Here is a 20,164-nt window from a genome sequence, read left to right as displayed (position 1 = left end):
CCAGAGGGTACATTCTGATTAGTCTAAAAAATTCAATTGGAGTAATGCCATTATCTTAGTTGATGTTGGTTTAGAAATTTACAGGTCACACCTGTAATCCTAGCACTTTGGGAGGCTGGCAGGTGGATCACCTGAGGTCGAGAGTTTGAGACAGTCTGACCAACATGGAGAAACCCCGTCTCTACTAAAAATACAAAATTAGCTGGGTGTGGTAGCGCATGCCTATAATCCCAGCTATTTGAGAGGCTGAGGCAGGAGAATCGCTTGAACCCAGGAGGCGGAGGTTGTGGTGAGCCGAGATAGCACCACTACACTCCAGCCTGGGCAACAAGAGTGAAACTGTCTCAAAAAAAAAAAAAAGAAAAGAAATTTACAGGTAATATAGTTCTGACAAGTGAGAAGTGAGGGGAGGTTTATTTGGGAACCTATGATCTACCTGGGGACTTCTGGGAAAGGATTCATCATGTCTGAGGAGGCTGTAAAAAAGGCCAAGAATGGATATGACACTTGCAACTCCTGCAACAGTCTTGCTATAGCCTAAGAATGAAGCCAATATGTAGAAAAGTATAAACCCCAAAAATTTATTGAAAAGCGGAACCACAGCCCCACTGAATCTCGTCTGGAATTGTTCTACTGTGGATATCTTGTAAGACATAATAAATTAGGCTGGGTGCAGTGGCTCATGCTTGTAATCCCAGCACTTTGGGAGGCCGAGGTGGGTGGATCACTTGAAGTCAGGAGTTCAAGATCAGCCTGTCCAACATGGCGAAACCACGTCTCTACCAAAAATACAAAAATTAGCTGGGCATGGAGGTGCATGTCTGTAATCCCAGCTACTTGGAAGGCAGTGAACCAAGATCGTGCCACTCTACTCCAGCTTAAAAATAATAACAATAATAATAAATTACATTACCGTATAAGCCAACTGATTCAGCACTTTTTCTGATATTTGCATAAGGCTTTTTTTTTTTTTTTTTTTTTGAGAATCTCACTCTGTGGCCCAGGCTGGAGTGCAGTGGCGTGATCTTGGCTAAGTGCAACCTCTGCCTCCCGGGTTCAAGTGTATTTTTAGTAAAGATGGGGTTTCACCACATTGGCCAGGCTGGTCTCAAACTCCTGACGTGATCTGCCCACCTCAGCCTTGCAAAGTGCTGGGATTACAGGCGTGAGCCACCTTGCCTGGCCCTGCACAAGTCATTCTAACTGATACAAAATGCCAGGTGAAACTGTATTATAAAGAATAGTTGACCCATCAAAAAATGGGCAAGGGATATGAACAGACATTTCTCAAAAGAAGGCATGCATACAGCCAACAGACACATGAAAAAATGCTCATCATCACTGGCCATCAGAGAAATGCAAATCAAAACCACAATGACATACCATCTCACACCAATTAGAATGGCAATCATTAAAAAGTCAGGAAACAACAGGTGCTGGAGGGGATGTGGAGAAACAGGAACACTTTTATATTGTTGGTGGGATTGTAAACTAGTTCAACCATTATGGAAAACAGTATGGCGATTCCTCAAGGATCTAGAACTAGAAGTACCATATGACCCAGCCATTCCATTACTGGGTATATACCCAAAGGATTATAAATCATGCTGCTATAAAAACACATGCACATGTATGTTCATTGCGGCACTATTCACAATAGCAAAGACTTGGAATCAACCCAAATGTCCATCAGTGACAGACTGGATTAAGAAAATGTGGCACATATACACCATGGAATACTATGCGGCCATAAAAAAGGATGAGTTTGTGTCCTTTGTAGGGACATGGATGCAGCTGAAACCATCACTCTCAGCAAACTATCTCAAGAACAGAAAACCAAACACCGCATGTTCCCACTCATAGGTGGGAACCGAACAATGAGATCACTTGGACTCGGGAAGGGGAATATCACACACCGGGGCCTATTATGGGGAGGGGGGAGGGGGGAGGGATTGCATTGGGAGTTATACCTGATGTAAATGACGAGTTGATGGGTGCTGACGAGTTGATGGGTGCAGCACACCAACATGGCACAAGTACACATATGTAACAAACCTGCACATTATGCACATGTCCCCTAGAACTTAAAGTATAAAAAAAAAAAAAAAAAAAGAATAGTTGAAAATATCCTTTATCATTCACTTTTCTTTTCACCCAGTATTGAATCATGCACAAGTTTGGCAAGTGAGAGAAAACAGGATGATTGGGGTAAACAGAAAATATATGGAAATATATATAGAAAATACATGGAAAGCAATTTAGTAAAATGACCTTCCTTAAATTCCTCTCAGGGGAAAGAGACCACTTGTAATACTAGTGCCTATAGATTTAGAGGGTCTCAACTTAGAAAAAGATTCATCTCCTAAAAGTCCTTTAAAAACTATCACAGTATTGATCATTCCTATACATTCTCATTCCATCCTTTTAACATGGTTATAGATGTTTAATATTTTGAAAAGTTTTCCTCATGAAGTTTTACTTTTTAGTAACTACATATTCAGAACTAATGTGGAATAAGTTAAAATACATCAAGCAATACAAATTAAGATCCTTGTATTTTACTTTTTGTATGTTTTAACAATATAAAAATAAGATGAGGTTCAGAGGCAACAAAAGATAAAAACAGCCGGGTGTGGGGCTCATGCCTGAAATCCCAAAACTTTGGGAGGCCAAGGCAGGTGGATTACCTGAAGTCAGGAGTTTGAGATCAGTCTGGCAAAAATGGCAAAACCCCGTCTCTACTAAAAATACAAAAATTAGCCAAGTGTGGTGGCACACATCTGCAGTCCCAGCTACCAGGGAGGCTGAGGCACAAGCATCACTTGAACCCGAAAAGGGGAGGGTGCAGTGAGCCGAGATCATGCCATTGCACTCCAGCTTGGCAACAAAGCAAGACTCTGTCTCAAAAAGAAAAAAACAGATAAGGTGGACTATATCAATATTTAACATTTCTGTGAATCACAGGATACATTTAGCACACTGAATAGAAGAGTCCTGGAATGGGAGAAAATATCTGCAAATCATATATTGGATAAGGGGCTAACACCCAGAATATATAAAGAATTCCTACAACTCAACAACAACAACAACAAATCCAATTAATAAATGGGCAATGGTCTTGAACAAACACTTCTCCACAGAAGATATACAAATGGACGGTAAGTACAAGAAAACATGTTCAACATCACTAATCATTAAGGAGATGCAAATCAAAACAACGAGACACCATCTCATCCACTAGGATGACTACTATCCAAAAAAAAGTTAATGTTGGCGGGGATGTGAAAAAATTGGAACCCTGACTGTTGGTGAGAAAGTAAGTAAAATGGTGCGGCTGCTATGGAAAACAGTATGGCAATTTTTCAAAAAAATTAAAAAGAAAATTATTATAGGATCCAGCAATTTCACTTCTGGATATATACCCAAAAGGACTGAAAGCAGGATCTTGAAGCGATATTTGCACACCCATATTGAGAGCAGCACTATTCACAACAGCCAAGAGGTGGAAGCAACCCAAATGTCCATCGACAGATAAATGGCTAAACGAAATGTGGTAGGCCGGGTGCAGTGGCTCACGCCTGTAATCCTAGCACTTTGGGAGGCCAAGGCAGGCCAAGATGGTGAAACCCCGTCTCTACCAAAAATACAAAAATTAGCTAGGCGTGGTGGTGGGTGCCTGTAATCCCAGCTACTTGGGAGGCTGAGACAGAGAACTGCTTGAACCTGGGAGGTGAAGGTTGCAGTGAGCCAAGATCATACCACTGCACTCTGGCTTGGACGACACAGCGAGACTTCGTCTCAAAAAAAAAAAAAAAAATGTGGTATACACTGAAGGCAATCAGAGTATGCTACTCCAAAAATATGCTGCTTTGCCATATTAATGATTTCAAGCTGAAGGCGACCAAGAAATAGCAGATGCAGGAAGGTTTCTCTGCTCTCCCCTTTTCTGCCTGAATGCAGAGAACAGATTGAATTTTGTTTTGTTGTTAATTCTTTGAGGCACAATTGAGATTCTGTTACCTACAATCTGTCTTGGGACATGAAGACACTAGTATAATTAAGACTGTACATTTAAACTTAGGAAATTTTGCACTGGCCAGGCGGGATGCCTCATGCCTGTAATCCCAGCACTTTGGGAGGTCGAGGCAGGTGGATCACCTGAGGTCAGGAGTTTGAGACTAGCATGGCCAACATGGTGAAAACCCATCTCTACTAAAGGTACAAAAAAATTAGCTGGGTATGGTGGCGTGCGCCTGTAGTACCAGCTACTCAGGAGGCTGAGGCACAAGAATCGCTTGAACCCAGGAGGCAGAGGATGCAGTGAGCCAAGATCATGCCACTGCACTCCAGCCTGGGCAACTCCATCGCAAAAAATGAATAAATAATAATAAATAATAAAATGTTTTTAAAAAGAAATTTTGCACATCTTCAAGAAGTAGCAAAACAAATCATTCACTGATGGCTGTAAAGATGAAATACTTTTGGCCAGGCACGGTGGCTCACGTCTGTAATCCCAGCACTTTGGGAGGCTGAGTCTGGCAGATCACAGGGTCAGGAGATCGAGACCATCCTGGCTAACACAGTGAAATCCCATTTCTACTAAAAATATAAAACAATTATCCAGGCATGGTGGTGGGTGGCTGTAGTCCCAGCTACTCAGGAGGCTGAGGCAGGAGAATGGCATGAACTGGGAGGTGGAGCTTGCAGTGAGCCGAGATCACGCCGCTGCACTCCAGTTTGGGCGACAGAGTGAGACTCCATCTCAAAAAAAGGAAAAAGAAAAAGAAAAAGAAAAAAAAAAGACTTTGAACCGGGCGCGGTGGCTCACGCCTGTAATCAATTACAGCACTTTGGGAGGCCAAGGTGGGCAGATCACCTGAGGTCAGGAGTTCGAGACCAGCCTGACCAACATGGAGACATCCCGTCTCTACTAAAAATACAAAATTAGCTGGGCGTGGTGGCACATGCCTGTAATTCCAGCTACTTGGCAGGCTGGGGCAGGAGAATCGCTTGAATCTGGGAGGTGGAGATTGCAGTCAGCTGAGATCGCGCCACTGCACTCCAGCCTGGGCAACAAGAGTAAAACTCCGTCTCAAAAAAAAAAAAGAAAAAAGATGAAATACTTTTGTGAGTACATGAAAGTGTTAGGAACTCTTAGTAGTTGTCTAGTTTCATTTGTATGTACATTCCTTAATGTTTTTTGTTTCTTTTCATTAAAAAATACTAACATCAAATAAATTTGTATACTTTTTTACTGTTAGTGTTTATTTTGTCAGCTTAATTCACCAGTCTTAGGTACATAACATAAGAGAATAGAGGAAAAGTTTCTGCTACCCTACAATACATATAATGGACTATACAGCCTTTAAGTAAAAGGAAATTATCACAAGTACAACATGGATCAACTTGAGGACATTATGTTGAGTGAAATAATCTCATCACAAGAAAAAAAATACTATATAATTCCATTTATATGAGCTATCTAGAGTAGTCAAATTCCAAGAAACAAAGTAGAATGATGGTTGCTAGGGCTTGGGGGATGGGAAAACAGGGAGTTGTTTAATGGGTATAGAGTTTCTCTGTTGCAAGATGAAAATGTTCTAGGGATTGGTTGCACAACAATGTGGATATACTTAACTACTGAACTTAGATATGGTAACATGGTAAATTTTATGTTACATATTTTTTAGCACAATAAAGATAATTTCAGAGGCAACAAAAGTAAATGAAGTAAATGAGGTTAAAATACGACATCTGATCTGAATTGTTAAAATTATGTATTTCTAATACTTACCTACACTGCTGAGAAACATAGTAAGATATAAAATCCTAATAGATCTCCATCGGCTCTTATAATGCTCTTCAGTCTCTAAAATGTCCCATTCTCTAGGTGTAAAGAAGAAAAAAGTAGTATAAATTTATCTCATTACATGTGGATCTTAAGTGTCAACAATTGTATTATCTACTAAAGTTATGAAAACGATGTGATAGAGGTAGAATTTACTAATACTGGTTCTGCTACACTAATTTATCTATGAATAAGCATTATTTTTTTGAATTTCCATGGATTATATTTATGCATTATTATATATAGAAATCTGGGAAACAGTATAGTTTTAAAAGAGGAAACATTTTGCAAGGCAATTATTTTGCTACTGTTGACATGCGCAGATTTATTAATCAAGAATGTTGCAATTTGTAAAAATGAATAAACTACATCAAGATAAATCAAATAAACTAGCTACAACTAGATCCCCCATAGCTACTAAGTACTAAAAAATAGTAACTGTCATCATTATAACATGCTGTACTTGATGACAGCAAATTAAATTGCTGCAGGAAGCTGTTTTGGCTTCCTACTTCAGAAAATAGAAGTGATACCAGGAAGGTTTAATGTAACCTAAGAAATTTTCAGCCCTGGGACTTCCTAAATGGGTTACCAGATAAATTTTACCAGCAGACAAAAGAGAGACCATGACACCCTAGACATAAGTGATCTTTTGGACAAGTATCTGATCTGGACCAAGGGCATGTATACTAAGTAGACATCTTACCTCCATTACGTGACACATGAGTCTATACACTCATTACATTTTCACACACACAATAGAAACAGTTAACAAGTTCACCTTAATGTGAGCATTATCTTTTCAAATAATCAAGACATGCAGAACAGACAAAATGCCTTCTTATGTACCAAGATTAATTTCTTAAAAATAAGCCTTAGAACTGTCAAATTAGTCTTCAAAAAAGAAACTTTTTTTTTTTTTTCAAACGTGATATGGTTGGGAGTGGTAAAGAGGAAAGGAAGAAGAAAAACAATGTTTTTTAGATGTATTATATGCCAAACATATTAGTTCCTAATATATTTAAAATGTTTAACACTGTATATGTCATGCCATACAAACAAACCTCTTCTAGGTCAAAGAAGAGTAGATAAGAAAAAAACAAAAATAATAGACCTTAATGATAATGTAGCTTACCTGAGAAAAATACCAGAACCCCAGATACCCATAGTTTGAAATCAATATACTAGAATTTGAATAAAACATCATATATATCTAAGTTAGGGAATCAATAAGTAAATTATTTGATTCTAAAAAAAAAATAAAATTGTTTGAGTGACTGATTTAGAGCCTAGTCAAAAATCTTTCTTCTTTTAATGACAATTATTTAATATTGAAAGGATAAAATTAGAAAATAATTTAATGGCCACTTTCTATGTAACAATGGAAGGATCATCAATGGATGCTAAAACAACTGGTTGAAAGATTGTTAAGGAGAGGACAGTCAAAGGCCCTCAAATGTCACCCCAGTGTCTGCTTACTAATTACAAAATGGAACATGAACCTTTATAATTGAAAGATATAGCAGTCGCCCTCTTAACAAGTGGTCATGTTTGGCATTCCCAATAGTGGGATGTCCTGCTACAGTTTTATCCTGTTCAACATTTCTATTACAAACTGAAATACTCCAAATGATAGCATGCTTGTCAAACTTGTGACTTAAAAACTAAAAGGAATACACAATATAGTGGAGTGAACTGAATAGCAAAGTGAGTTAGATAAAATTTAACAACAGCCAGGTGCAGTGGCTCATGCCTATAATCCCAGCACTTTGGGAGGCCAAGGCAGGCAGACTGCTTGAGGCCAAGAGTTCAAGATCAGCCTGGCCAACATGGTGAAACCCTGTCTCTACCAAAAATACAAAAATTAGCCGGGCGTGGTGGTGCATGCCTGTAGCCCCCGCTACTTAGGAGGCTGAGGCAGGAGAATCACTTGAACCTGAGGCGGAGGTTGCAGTGAGCAGAGATTGTGCCACTGCACTCCAGCCTGGGTGACAGACAGACACTCTGTCCTAAAAAGAGAGAGAGAGAGAGAGAAAAAATAAAGAAGTGTGTGCTCACTGACAGAACAGTGTAGTGGTATAACAGTTACGGAAATAAACTGAAAATATTCTATAAAGATATGCCCTATAAGGACAGATACCCTAATAATACAAATTTTACAGAGACTAGGCTAAGGTTGCAAAGAAAGTGTGAAATCAGTTGTAACTTGGATCAGTAACATGTGAGCTACAAATGGTTTTTACAGATGAATATTTGTTATCAGTTTGATGACAGAAAACACCAACTCGGAAGTGCAATTAAGGAAAATGTCATCCCCTCCCCCACCAAATTCTATCCCTTTCATTAGCAAACCTATATTATACTTATTAGTATATTTTAAATGTCATTACTAAAAATTTCTGTGGAATTTGTTTTCTGGTTATCTAAATATCTATACAATATCCTTTATTTTTCCCCTTGCCCTAAACAGGTCTAAAATATTTACAATCTGGGACTTTACAGGAAATGTTTGCCAACCTCTGTTGTCTGTCCTCCACAGTGGGGGTCAGTGGGGAGCACTGAGGATTCAAGAGGCCAGCTCCACCAGACCAGCAAATAATAATCAACCTTGTTAGTGAGGAAAGGTTGGTGGTGACCTAGACATGTTTGTGCAATATATTCAAAGTGAACAGGTCCTGCCAACTAGCTATATATAGGTTCACTTTACTAGGGAATATACTTGCGTTTTTAAAGACATATACTTATTGAATTATTTTCAAAATACTCCCTTTTTGTTTTTAAAATGCTTAATCTAGAACCTCAATCAGAGGTATTGATTACTGGCAGGAACATCTAAATTTGGACAGATTCGAGCATCAATCACTTTGATGAAATTAAAGCTAAGAGTATGAAAAAAAATCACCTTTTGTACAAGGTGACAGAATGTACCAGAAGACCACATTTAACCATAACTCAGGGATCCTGCAATTATCTGGAAAATAGCTAAAAATCAGGACGAAGCAAAAAGAATTCTGAGAAAACCAAATGTCACAAAGTCCACGCACTCAAGCTTATGCACTTAATAGGAAAGACATTTAGCTCTCAGTCAGAACTACCAGGTTGTAATGAGACAGTTATATGAAGCATAGATACAGGGTTATCAAAGTTATAACAAACAAGAAGCCCCAAATTAAAGCTGGTGGAAAGAGTGTGGTGACAGCAACAACAACAAAAAAAACTGTTGCTGCCAGATTTCAAAAACATGCTGCAGGAATAGTCTTCCAGGAAAACAGTCTGTCAGAAAAACTAAAAAGCAGATGTAAGTACTTAAAAGTAGAGCAGCTGGCCTCAGAGCCTATTGATACATTTGGGACTGTTTGCTTCTATATCAGCACTTTGAGAAGCTGAGGTGGGTGGATCACTTGAGATCAGGAGTTTGAGATCAGCCTGGCCACATGGTGAAACCCGTCTTTACCAAAAATACAAAAATTAGCCGGGTCTGGTGGCCCACGCATGTAATCCCAGCTACTGTGGAAGCTGAGGCAGGAGAATCGCTTGAACCCCGGAGGCAGAGGTTACAGTGAGCCAAAATGGCACCACTGCATTCCAGACTAGGCCACAGAGCGAGACCCCATCTCAAAAAAAAAAAAAAAGTATAGCAGTGCAGAATAAATTGGTATAGAAGCAAACAGTCCCAAACGTTTAAATAGGCTCTGAGGACATCACTCTATTAAAATTCATTTCAGCATCAATATTCATTTTAATGATCTCAAGATAAAATCAAGATAAAACTGCATTCCATAAACTCTGTTTAGTAAATCGAGGACCAGAGAAATACATTTTCCAAAGGGTTTTGAGTTAAGAGTGATCAAAAAAGGTTTGGTGCTTACGAGGAACAAATGAGTAAAAATTAACATGGTCATAGACAGCTGAAGTTTAACTGAATTTATTAATTTACTTGAGATAATTATGTATATTTCAAATAAAATAATTCCATTTTCCTAAAGGTAAAAATACATAATTATGCAGTAAGAGGCAAAAGGTGAACATTGCTGAGTCATTGACCATAAACTAGGATCAAAACAACCAGAATTATAAGGATCAAAATACTGACGTTATTCCTTCAATGCCTTAAAATTAGTTTTTATTTGTACATTTGGCATAGGACAAAGGCGAGCTCATTTTAGACAGGTTTGTAAAAGTATCAAGAGGTGTGGGGAAAAGAAAGATCAGATTGTTACTGTGTCTATATAGAAAGAAGTAGACATAAGAGACTCCATTGTAAAGGTAAACTGAGGCTGGAGCCGAACCGAGGAATACAAGGCAAATGGCAGTGAGAATAGCCTTTATTAGGACTCGTGGGCGAGGTTCCTCGGTCCAAAGGCGTGGGCCGAGGAAGTCGCACTGAGGGAGGACGTTAGGGGCTTTTTATAGCCCAAGAGGTAGGGAAGCTGGTTGTGCAAACAGGGCCTGGGGGGTCCTGAAACTACTAGGGCAGGAATTGAGTAAGGGTCATGAGGAAGGGGTCTTTGGAAACTGTCAACCGAAACTGCTGTTTACGAACTTGTTGAATGCAGGTGAGCTGCAGGTCATGGGGGAGTGTGGTTGCCCAGCCAGAGCTCTGACGCATGTAAGTCTGCGGGTGTGTACAAGGGTGAAGGGAGTCTTTAACAAAAGGCCTGCTATGCCAGGTAACACCACCATGTTGGGTCTAGATTCCTGCCTAACCTTCCGACCTCTTTCTAATAAGAAAATGGGGCGACGTGTTCATCTGGCTGCTTCCTGCTGGTATGGGTCGTTGTGGGGTTCTTTGGAGGTCGGAACTCGGGTATAGGGGTGGAGCAGCATCTGACTGAAAGTGACCTGGGAGACTTCTTTCACGCGGTCCTGGATGAAGCGGAGGACACAGGGAGCTATGAGTAGCAAGAAGCCAATGATTAGTAAGGGGCTTAGAAAGGGTAGGACTTAACCGGCCAGACAACTGCCACCACCTAAGTGAGGGCCTTGATCCGAGGTTTTTCTGGTGGAGTCTTTCCCGAATCTTTTCTAGAGTGAGGAGATTGGTTTATACTAGTCCTGACTCATTGATGTAGTGTTCCGCTGGGAAGGGGAAACGAGGGGGTTAGGTTAGAGGAGTTAAAAGGGCTGGGTAAGGGTACCGCAACCAGTGGGGGCTTATTCAAGGCTGCACACAAGAAACAACGAGAGATGTTGTGTACCTCGGCCATGTGTACCACTTGAGCACCTTCCCTGACTAAGGTTAGCCAGGAAAAAGGGTTGCTGCTGTCCTGGGGCTTGCTGCCTGGGCTAGAGCAGAGACGGCTTCCTCCTGTTGTCTGATGTCAGAGGCCAGGCTGATGAGGCTGCTTACGACCTTGATGTAGGCCTTAAAAGATCCTGAGTGGGGCCACGGGATAAGACTCACTATGCCCACCAGTCCTAGGAAGGACAAGATCTCTTCTGCATCCTGAGGAGGCTGGAGAGTTTCAATAAGACTTATTCTATCTGCTGTGAGGCTTTTTGTAGTGGGTGTGAGGAGTATGCCTAGGTAGGTGACAGAAGGGCTGCAATGTTGAGCCTTAGCCGGGGTAACCTGATAACCTTGGTCGCCTAGAAAATTTAAAAGTGTAGCAGTATCTGCAAGGGAGCACTCCTAGGAAGGACTACATAGTAATAAGTCATCGACATACTGCAATAGTGTGCTGTGGGTCACGGGACAGAGGACAACATCCTGTGCCAGTGCCTGTCTGAAAAAATGGGGGCTATCACGGAACCTTTGAGGCAAAACAGTCCAAGTCAGCTGGGAAGAAATATGAGTGTCTGGATCTTCTAATGTAAAAGCAAACAGAAAGTGGCAGTCTGGGTGTAGAGGGATGGTAAAGAAGGCATCCTTCAGGTCAAGGACAGTGAAATGGGTGGTGTCAGGGGGAACACGCGAGAAGAATGTATATAGATCAGGAACAACTGGAAAGGTAGGGACTACTGCCTCACTGATGAGGCGTAGGTCCTGTACAAGATGACAGGCCCCAGAGCTTTTCTGTACAGGTAGGATAGGAGTATTGCATGGTGAGTTGGCGGGAACTAGAATGTGCTGTCAGAGCAGGCGTGTAATGATAGGTTTTAATCCCTATCGATGTTCAAGGGAGATAGGGAACTGGGGTCTAGAGGGAAACTTGGAAGGATCTTTTAGCCGGATGCGGACCGGAGTATGGTGCTGGGCAATGATTGGGATGGAGGTGTCCCACACCTTAGGGTTAATGGGGACTGGAAACGGGAGTGGGGGGTCAGCCTGGCAGGGTTTGTCAGGTGAGAGAAGGGGGAAGAGGAACGCAAGGTGTGGGGAGGGGTTGGGTTGGAAGTGAACTGAGGCCCCTAGCTTGGAGAGGAGATCTCTTCCTAACAAGGGGACTGGGCACGAAGAAATGATAAGAAATGAGTGCGAGAAGAGGGAGCCATCCAAGCGGCAAGACAGAGGAGGAGTCTGGCGGTACGTGGAGGGAGTACCATCAATTCCCATGACCGTGACAGTGGAGGGGTGGCTGGGGCCACTAAAGGAAGGCAAAACAGAGTAGGTAGCCTCTGTGTCCATGAGGAAAGATATGGACTTACCCACTACCTGAAGCATAACCCTGGGCTCGGCGAGAGTAAGAGGGGTTCCCGAGTCTGGGCCTCTTCAATCTTCGTCAGTGTCGAGGAGCTGGAAGGCGCCTCCAATACCTGGAGGAGGGTCGTCACGTGGAGGCGCAGCGACCGTCCTTAGGTCGGGGCAGTCTGACTTCCAGTGGCCCATCTGCCAACAGTTCGGACAGGGGCGAGTTGGCTCCTTTGGGTTAGGGCAGTGCCTGGCCCAGTGGCCGTCGTTGCTGCATTTGAAGCAGGCACCAGGTGGCGCTCGGGTAGTACCTCTTTTCTGGGAGCTCCTGGAGCCGGCCAGCCTCAGGGCTGCTACCAAGGCCTGGGTTTGGAGTTGTACCTTCTGTTTTAGCCTGGCCTGTCATTGGGCCTCAGCTGCTTCCTCCCTGGAGTTGTAGACCTTGAAGGCCAGTTTGACTAAGTCCTGGATGGGAGTTTGAGGGCCGTCCTCCACCTTTTTAAACATTTTTTGGATATCGGGGGCCGACTGAGAAATAAAGTATGAAGCTAAGATGGCTCCTCCTGCAGGGGAGGCAGGGTCAAGGTGGGTGTACTGAATAAGTGACTCTGTCAGTTGGTTAAGAAAAACAGCCGGATTTTCATCTGAGCCTTGGACTACCTCCTTTAAGTTATTAAAATTGACTGACTTATTGGAGGCTGCCTGCATGCCAGCAAGAAGGCACTGGACCATCATATCTCGGCGGCGGCAGCCTGCCTGACCAACCTGCTAGTCCTAGTTGGGCTCGGCTGAGGGCACCACCTCAGTGCCAACTGGCATGGCGTGGCCAGTTAAATGAACCTGGTCAGCGTGCTGCCTGGCTGCCGCTAGGATACGCTCCCATTCCTCAGGGAACAGGGTTGAGGTCATAACGATATGGGGATCATGCCAGGTGAGGTCATATGCCTGGCACAGGTATCTCAACTTTTTGAAATACTGAGTGGGGTTGGCCGAGAAAGAGCCTACACGCTCTTCAATCTTAGACAGGTCTGCCAGCGAAAATAGCACATGGACCCGGACCACTCCTTCGGCACCTGCCACCTCTCGCAAGGGACACAGGAGGTCGGTCCTGGACCGAGTATGGGCTGAGACAGGCGAGCAAGGAGAGGAGGTGGAGGTAGGGGAGACAGAATCTGTCGGGTTTGGCAAGGGCACAGGAGGGGTGGAAGGGAGGGGAGGCAGTGACGAGGACGGGGATAATGGCGGGTCAGGGTAAGGAGAAGGTTGGGTGGGAGACCGAAGGGGTGGCCGGGATAGGGTGTCAGGAGGCTCAGAAAAAGAGGAGGAATCATCCCTCTCCTTGCTCGAGGGAAAAGACTTTGCGAGTAGGACCTGAGCTAACGAGCATTGAGCGCAGAGATCTGGGCGAGAACGCAAGTCCCAAAAGGCTTGAACATAGGCTATCTCGTGCCATTTGCCTAGTCTCTTGCAGAAGTTGGTCAGATCCAAGAGGATGTTAAAGTCTAGAGTGCCTTCTGCAGGCCACTGAGACTGATTATCCAATTTATACTGCGGTCATGCTACCGTGCAGAAGAAAATGAGCCGCTTTTGTTTTAGGTCTTGGCTGAGACTTAAAGTCTGGAAATTAGCCAAGAGGCACCTCAGAGGGGATTTTCGGTTTGGTTTGGACTGGGTAGTTCCCACGGTCCTAAGGCAGGCAGTCCGGTGGCAATGGGAGCATCCTCCCACTGTCATGAGGAGTGCGGGGTACGGCAGCTTCCAGGGAGGTTGGACGTCTCCTAGTCCCCGGTGCCAAGGTCACAGTTGACCAGAGGGAGCCCCTGACGTGGCCATGCGTTTCGGACAAGGACTTCCGGGAGGGGGCCTACAGGACAGGGGAAAACTTACCCAGCAGTGATTGAATTGAGTCTTGGATTTGGTGAAACGGCTCCCGGCTCAGAAAGAAGGTCCTGGCTCTGGGAGAGGAGAGCCTGCCCGACCCAGGAAGGGTCCGGGGGAGGGGTCTCCTCCTGGGTTTCGGCACCAAATGTAAAGGTAAACTGAGGCTGGAGCCGAACCGGGAACGAAGACACAAGGCAAATGGCAGTGAGAATAGCCTTTATTAGGACTCGCGTGCGAGGTTCCTCGGTCCAAAGGTGCGGGCCGAGGAAGTCGCACTGAGGGAGGATGGTAGGGGCTTTTTATAGCCCAAGAGGTAGGGAAGCTGGTTGTGCAAACAGGGCCTGGGGGGTCCTGAAACTACTAGGGCAGGAGTTGAGTAAGGGTCATGAGGAAGGGGTCTTTGGAAACTGTCAACCAAAACTGCTGTTCACGAACTTGTTGAATGCAGGTGAGCTGCAGGTCATGGGGGAGTGTGGTTGCCCAGCCAGAACTCTGACACATGTAAGTCTGCGAGTGTGTACAAGGGTGAAGGGAGTCTTTAACAAAAGGCCTGCTATGCCGGGTAACACCGCCATGTTGGGTCTAGATTCCTGCCTAACATCCACCTTGTTCTATATTTGAGATGCTGTTAATCTGTGACCCTACCCCCAACCTTGTCCTTGCAAGAGACATGTGCTGCGGTGACACAAGGTTTAAAGGATTTTGGCCTGTGCAGGGTGTGCTTTGTTAAAGAAGTGCCTGAAGGCAGCTTACTGGTTAAAAGTCATCACCATTCTCTTAATCTCAAGTACCCAGGGACACTTACACTGCCAAAGGTCACAGGGACCTCTGCCTAGGAAAGCTAGGTATTGTCCAAGGTTTCTCCCCATGTGATAGTCTGAAATATGGCCCCGTGGGAAGGGAAAGACCTGATCGTCCCCCAGCCTGACGTCCCCCAGCCTGACACCCGTGAAAGGTCTGTGCTGAGGAGGACTAGTATAGGAGGAAAGAAGGCCTCTTGGCAGTTGAGATAGAGAAAAGCATCTGTCTCCTGCCCGTCCCTGGGCAATGGAACATCTCGGTGTAAAACCAGATTGTTGTTCTGTTTACTGAGAAAGGAGAAAACCGCCTTAGGGCGAAAGGTGGGACTTCCTAGCAATGCTGCTCTTTATGCACTAAAAAGGTTTATGGAGATGTTTGCATATGCATATCAAGGCACAGCACTTTTCCTTAAACTAATATCACAGAGATCTTTATTCACATTTCTTACTGCTTACCTTCTCCCTATGATGATCCTATTATCCTGTCACTTCCCTTTTTCTAAGACGGTAAGGATAATTATCAATAAATACTAAGGGAACTCAGAGACCGGTGCCAGCTTAGGTCCCCTGGGCCCACCTTTTCTTTCTCTATACTTTGTCTCTGTGTCTCATTTCTTTTCTCAAGTCTCTGGTTCCACCTAAGGAGAAACGCCCACAGATGTGGAGGGGCAGGCCACTCCTTCAAAGAGGTTGTCAGGCAGTCAGGCAGCAGGTCATTATTAAGACCGATAACTTCAAGCATCGATTAAATCCATCATTTTGGAACTGTGAAATGTGTAAAGTGATCAGCTACAAAGAGCCAAATATAGAATTCTGAAGATACAGAATGTGGTGGCTTGGCTGCTGCAACAGGCAAAGCAGCAGCCTGGTTTCTCCGGCCCGTCACTCGAACCCACCGGCTCATCACCGCAAGGTGCGGCCAGATGCCCTTTATCTTACCTTGGGAGCGAATCTCCTCGGTTCACACAACCCGGCCACCGGCTCCTACCGCGCTGGCACCCCTCTGGCAGCGAGGGTTCGTCCCAGTGCGGGTGACGCCCGGAAAGGAGCCAGTCCCAACAGCGCAGGAGGCTGAGGGGTCCCTCTACCAGGATTCGCTCACCTGCTTCCAGGTGTGTCGCCTAACAGCGGCTCCCGTTCACCTTCGATCCGCAGGTCCGCCATAGTTACAGTCCCTACAAGGCGTATTGCGCCCAACTCTCGCGACACCTGCTTTCTCACATTCTGGGTGGCGTGAAGCTGGCAAAACAAGCCTGCAAGTGCGCGTGCGCACCTGACAGTCGGACGTGAGCGGAACGCCCCGAGGTCATAGGCGGGGTCACGCGGAAGGCCGGACAGCGCAGGGCGAAAGGAAGCAGCAGGGCAAGGGAGCCTTCTCCCTCAGTAGGCGCTTCCCATTCTGAGGGGGAGGAAGAGCCGAGGCGAGCTCGGGGCGTGTCCAAACTGCCGCCCCGCCCCGCTCCGCCCCGCGCTCGTCTTCGTCTTTCCGCTTCGCCTTCCATTTGGATTCCTGGAAAGGTTACCCGACCCGCGGTTGGGGCTCTGACCAAAGTCGAGTCCTCGAAAGGGAGCCTGGAAAGCGGCGGTGCTGGGAGGCCCGGCCAGCTCAATCGCAGGCTTCTGCCTGACGGCCGGTAGGTAGCCGGCCGGGTTAAGTAGCAGGCGCGCTAAGAGCTCCCCGCGCCTCTTAGCGCGTCGTGTACGTGCCGGGAGGCAGGGACCTGGGACGCGGAGCTAGGCGGGAGACTCGCGGGTCAGGGACGTGGGGTGAGGCAGGGGCGAGAGACAAGGCTGGAGTCCGCGGCGCGCTCCGGAGGGCCGAGGTGATGGGGGCGAGCGGGTGGGCAGTCCCTTCCCCCCCGTGAAAGGTAGAGCTGCCTTCCAGCTCTCTTCTCTAGGTCGGCTAAATGCAAGGGCACATTACCTGGAGGGCTTGTCAAAGCCAGTACTGAAGGTGGGATCCGCTGCTTGTAAGCTGCAGGTTGCCGGATGCGCACCCCAACTGCGGCTGCGCCTACGGGGGCCTCAGCCTTGCAAAATCTCACTCAGAAGAGCCTGCTGCTGAAACGTGGAGGTTGAAAAAGGCACAGCACCTGCCTAGCAATGACCAGCTCCTTTCGTCACAAGGAAGATGACATTTTTAGAAAACATGTCATGGGTTTTCACGAGATCTCCATGTTTATTTCCTGGTAGTTATGTATTAACATCTTTACTATTAGGCTTGTAGGCTAGCTGGTGTCAGTAGTCATTCTGTGTCTCATAAATTAGCGCCAGATACATTGTCATGTAATTTCATTTGATCACAACTGAAATAGGCAAAGCAGACACATTTCTATTTTACCGAAAATTAAGATCCAGACAAGTTAAACCTAGAGTCACTCGGTGTGGAAGTGGCAAAGTTGGAAACCAAACTTAATTTTTTAAATTAATATTTATGAGCATTTACCCAATGCTAGGTCCTATACTAGTTGCACAGTCGTGTATGATATATGACATCACTTCTGATCTTTGTGTCATTTTTGACCTTGTGTGTATCAACCAGGCACGGTCAACTGGTGAACACCTAAACTTGAAACGTGCAGGCCGGGTGCGGTGGCTCACGCCTGTAATCCCAGCACTTTGGGAGGCCGAGGAGGGCGGATCATGAGGTCAGGAGATCGAGACCATCCTGGCTAACACGGTGAAACCCCGACTCTACTAAAAATACACCAAAAAAAAGAAAATTAGCCGGGCTTGGTGGCACGCACCTGTAGTCCCAGCTACTCAGGAGGCTGAGGCAGGAGAATCCCTTGAACCCAGGAGGCTGAGGCTGCAGTGAGCCGAGATCGTGCCACTGCACTCCAGCCTGGGCAAGAGAGCGAGACTCTGTCTCAAAAAAAAATAAATAAAAACCTTGAAACGTACTATTCAGAAATACCATCTAAATCAAGACCTATTTGCACTTGGATTCAGTCTTGTAGATTCATTTGTAACAGTTCACAAAAACAAGTCAGACTTGTATTGGTTCCAAGAAGATACATAGGTAGAAAAGTTAGTATTTTCTTGCCATAATGTCACTTTACTATATTGTCTATATTGTCTTTTAATTCCTGGGGGCTAGCAATGTATGGCACATATATAGTGGACAAGGGGATTTTTAACCAGTATAGCAGTAGGCAGAATGGTTCCTAGATAAATATACGTTGGATGAATGCTCATTGAATTACCTCATCTAATCCTTACAACAATCCTCTGAGGTGGGAATTGTCTCATGTATACAGGGAAATGGAAGGCAGGGAGATTAAGTAACTTGCCCACAGTCATACAGCTAACAAGCAACAGAGCTAGAATTCAAGAAACGCAGGACTCCTGGTTCTAAAACCTGTGCTCTTTACCACCAGGCGTCTTAAGGGGAAAAAATGGCAAAGCTGCAAGCAGGATCTTTCCTCATATCTCATAAATATATAGTAGATATTCAGTTTTTATATAAGTGAAATAATTGGCTATCATGTATCAGGGCAGATATTACTTTCTGTTTATAGGTTAAAGTGGCCTACTCAAGGTCATACAGCTAGTAGAGGAATCCCAGTCCTCTGACACTGCTCTTTTCCATTGGTGCCTCCAAGTGATGACTTCAGACCACAAAAGCACATGGGATGAGTACATACACAGCTGGTGAAATCTAAGTAAGCTTAGTGTATTGTACCAGTAGAAAAAAAAAAAAGAAAAAATGTTTCTTAGGAACACATAGCATCCAAACAAAGTAAACATTTAAACATATATGTGTGTATGTATATATATATATGTTTGTTTTTTTTAATAAAGCCCATGGAAAAGAGGAGCTAAATTTGAAGAGATTAGATTATTTCTTGAATGTTTCACACGAGAATATGAGACAGTCCAGTTGGTGGATTTCCTTAGGTGACTGCCCAGGATAGTTACCCACACCCGTTTCAAACAAACAAACAAGCTTCCTATTTTGTTACTCTTGTTCAGTGTAAGATTAAAAGGAATTATATTTGTTGAATTATATTTGTGAAGCTAGGGAGGTAGATTTTACCAGTGGATATCTGAGGTATCTAAACCCTTTCTTAGCTGCTTAAACTTGTATAGACATTATTTAGAAGTAAAGTTACAAGATAAAACTTGAAGTCTCTTTTTTTTTAGGTAAGGGAATAAGTTCTTGTACATGGTAATATTTTTTAAATTTTCATTTATGCCTTTGAGATATATATCACCAATGTAAAGATAAAAGTCCAGAAAAAAATTAGTATTGCATTGTTAAATACTTAGATACCAGATTGACAGGAAATAAAAGTACTAGATAGCATAATAAATGATGAGTGTCACTTTAGCAACTCATTTCTAGGGAAGACTTTTTAGTTCTTGGTACTGTACTAGAACTTCTATTTTTATTTCCCTTTGCTTTTCCCTGTCACATTGATAATTGGGTCATTTTGGCTTGATATATACTTCAAAAATGGGTTCTATTTCTGCAGAAGCTCGTTGTTGTCTGTCCAGCCTGAAGCAGGGACTTTTAAGTATCTGGCATGGCTCCAGATGGTGCCTCATTTTGGTAATTTAGAGTTATGTTCACCCTGGGCTTGGATTTTTATCTGTTCATGGTGGCACTGAATACCCTGGACCCAGCCAACCCTGTCTAGAAAAACTTACGTGTTTAGAAAGTTCCACAAAACCTGTCTTTTATGTTGTTCTTGGAGCTGAAATGGAATTTAAGAAGATTTGTGTAATCCCACACCCCAGAACCAAATTTATACTAACCTGTATGTGTGTTTGATTTACTTTCTGTTCTTCATTTATTAGTTGTTTATTAGTAGGTAAATATAGTAAGGAATATGCTGTGTCTAAGTTTGGAGTGCTGACTTTTGTGGCACAGGGAATAAAAGTGATTTGGGAAGGTTTTCTTTTTATTTTTTCTTTTTGAGACGGACTTTTGCTCTCGTCACCCAGGCTGGAGTGCAGTGGTGCAATATCAGCTCACTGCAGCCTCTGCCTCCTGGGATCAAGGGATTCTCCTGCCTCAGTCTCCCAAGTAGCTGGGTTTACAGGTGCCCACCACCACAC

General features: G+C 44.2%; 2 protein-coding genes across 18 annotated transcripts in view; one reads left to right on the top strand and one right to left on the bottom strand.

Moving 5' to 3' along the window:
• The window catches only part of LOC105486098 (major facilitator superfamily domain containing 8), a 56,057-nt gene extending 38,900 nt beyond the window's left edge, over positions 1 to 17,157 (bottom strand). For 4 of the 6 annotated variants that reach the window (XM_011748782.2, XM_011748783.2, XM_011748785.2 and 1 more), the window contains exons 1-2: positions 16,203 to 16,401; positions 5,795 to 5,886 (exon numbers count right to left, since the gene is read on the bottom strand). In XM_011748782.2, coding sequence (XP_011747084.2) covers positions 5,795 to 5,886; positions 16,203 to 16,264 — 154 coding nt within the window. In that variant the 5' untranslated portion in view covers positions 16,265 to 16,401. Of the gene's footprint in view, positions 1 to 5,794; positions 5,887 to 16,039; positions 16,153 to 16,202; positions 16,402 to 17,024 lie in introns of those variants that run through there. The other 2 variants (XM_011748784.3, XM_071093054.1) reach the window with 2 other exon arrangements.
• The window catches only part of LOC105486100 (abhydrolase domain containing 18), an 88,511-nt gene continuing 84,804 nt past the window's right edge, over positions 16,458 to 20,164 (top strand). For 11 of the 12 annotated variants that reach the window (XM_071093061.1, XM_071093065.1, XM_071093059.1 and 8 more), the window contains exon 1: positions 16,458 to 16,734. The gene's annotated coding sequence lies outside the window, so the exon portion shown is untranslated. Of the gene's footprint in view, positions 16,735 to 18,621; positions 18,766 to 20,164 lie in introns of all 12 variants that reach the window. The other variant, XM_071093056.1, reaches the window with a different exon arrangement.

This window comes from Macaca nemestrina, chromosome 3, assembly GCF_043159975.1.
Source record: "Macaca nemestrina isolate mMacNem1 chromosome 3, mMacNem.hap1, whole genome shotgun sequence".
Lineage (NCBI taxonomy): Eukaryota > Metazoa > Chordata > Mammalia > Primates > Cercopithecidae > Macaca > Macaca nemestrina.
This window is presented reverse-complemented; position numbering and strand designations above follow the sequence as displayed.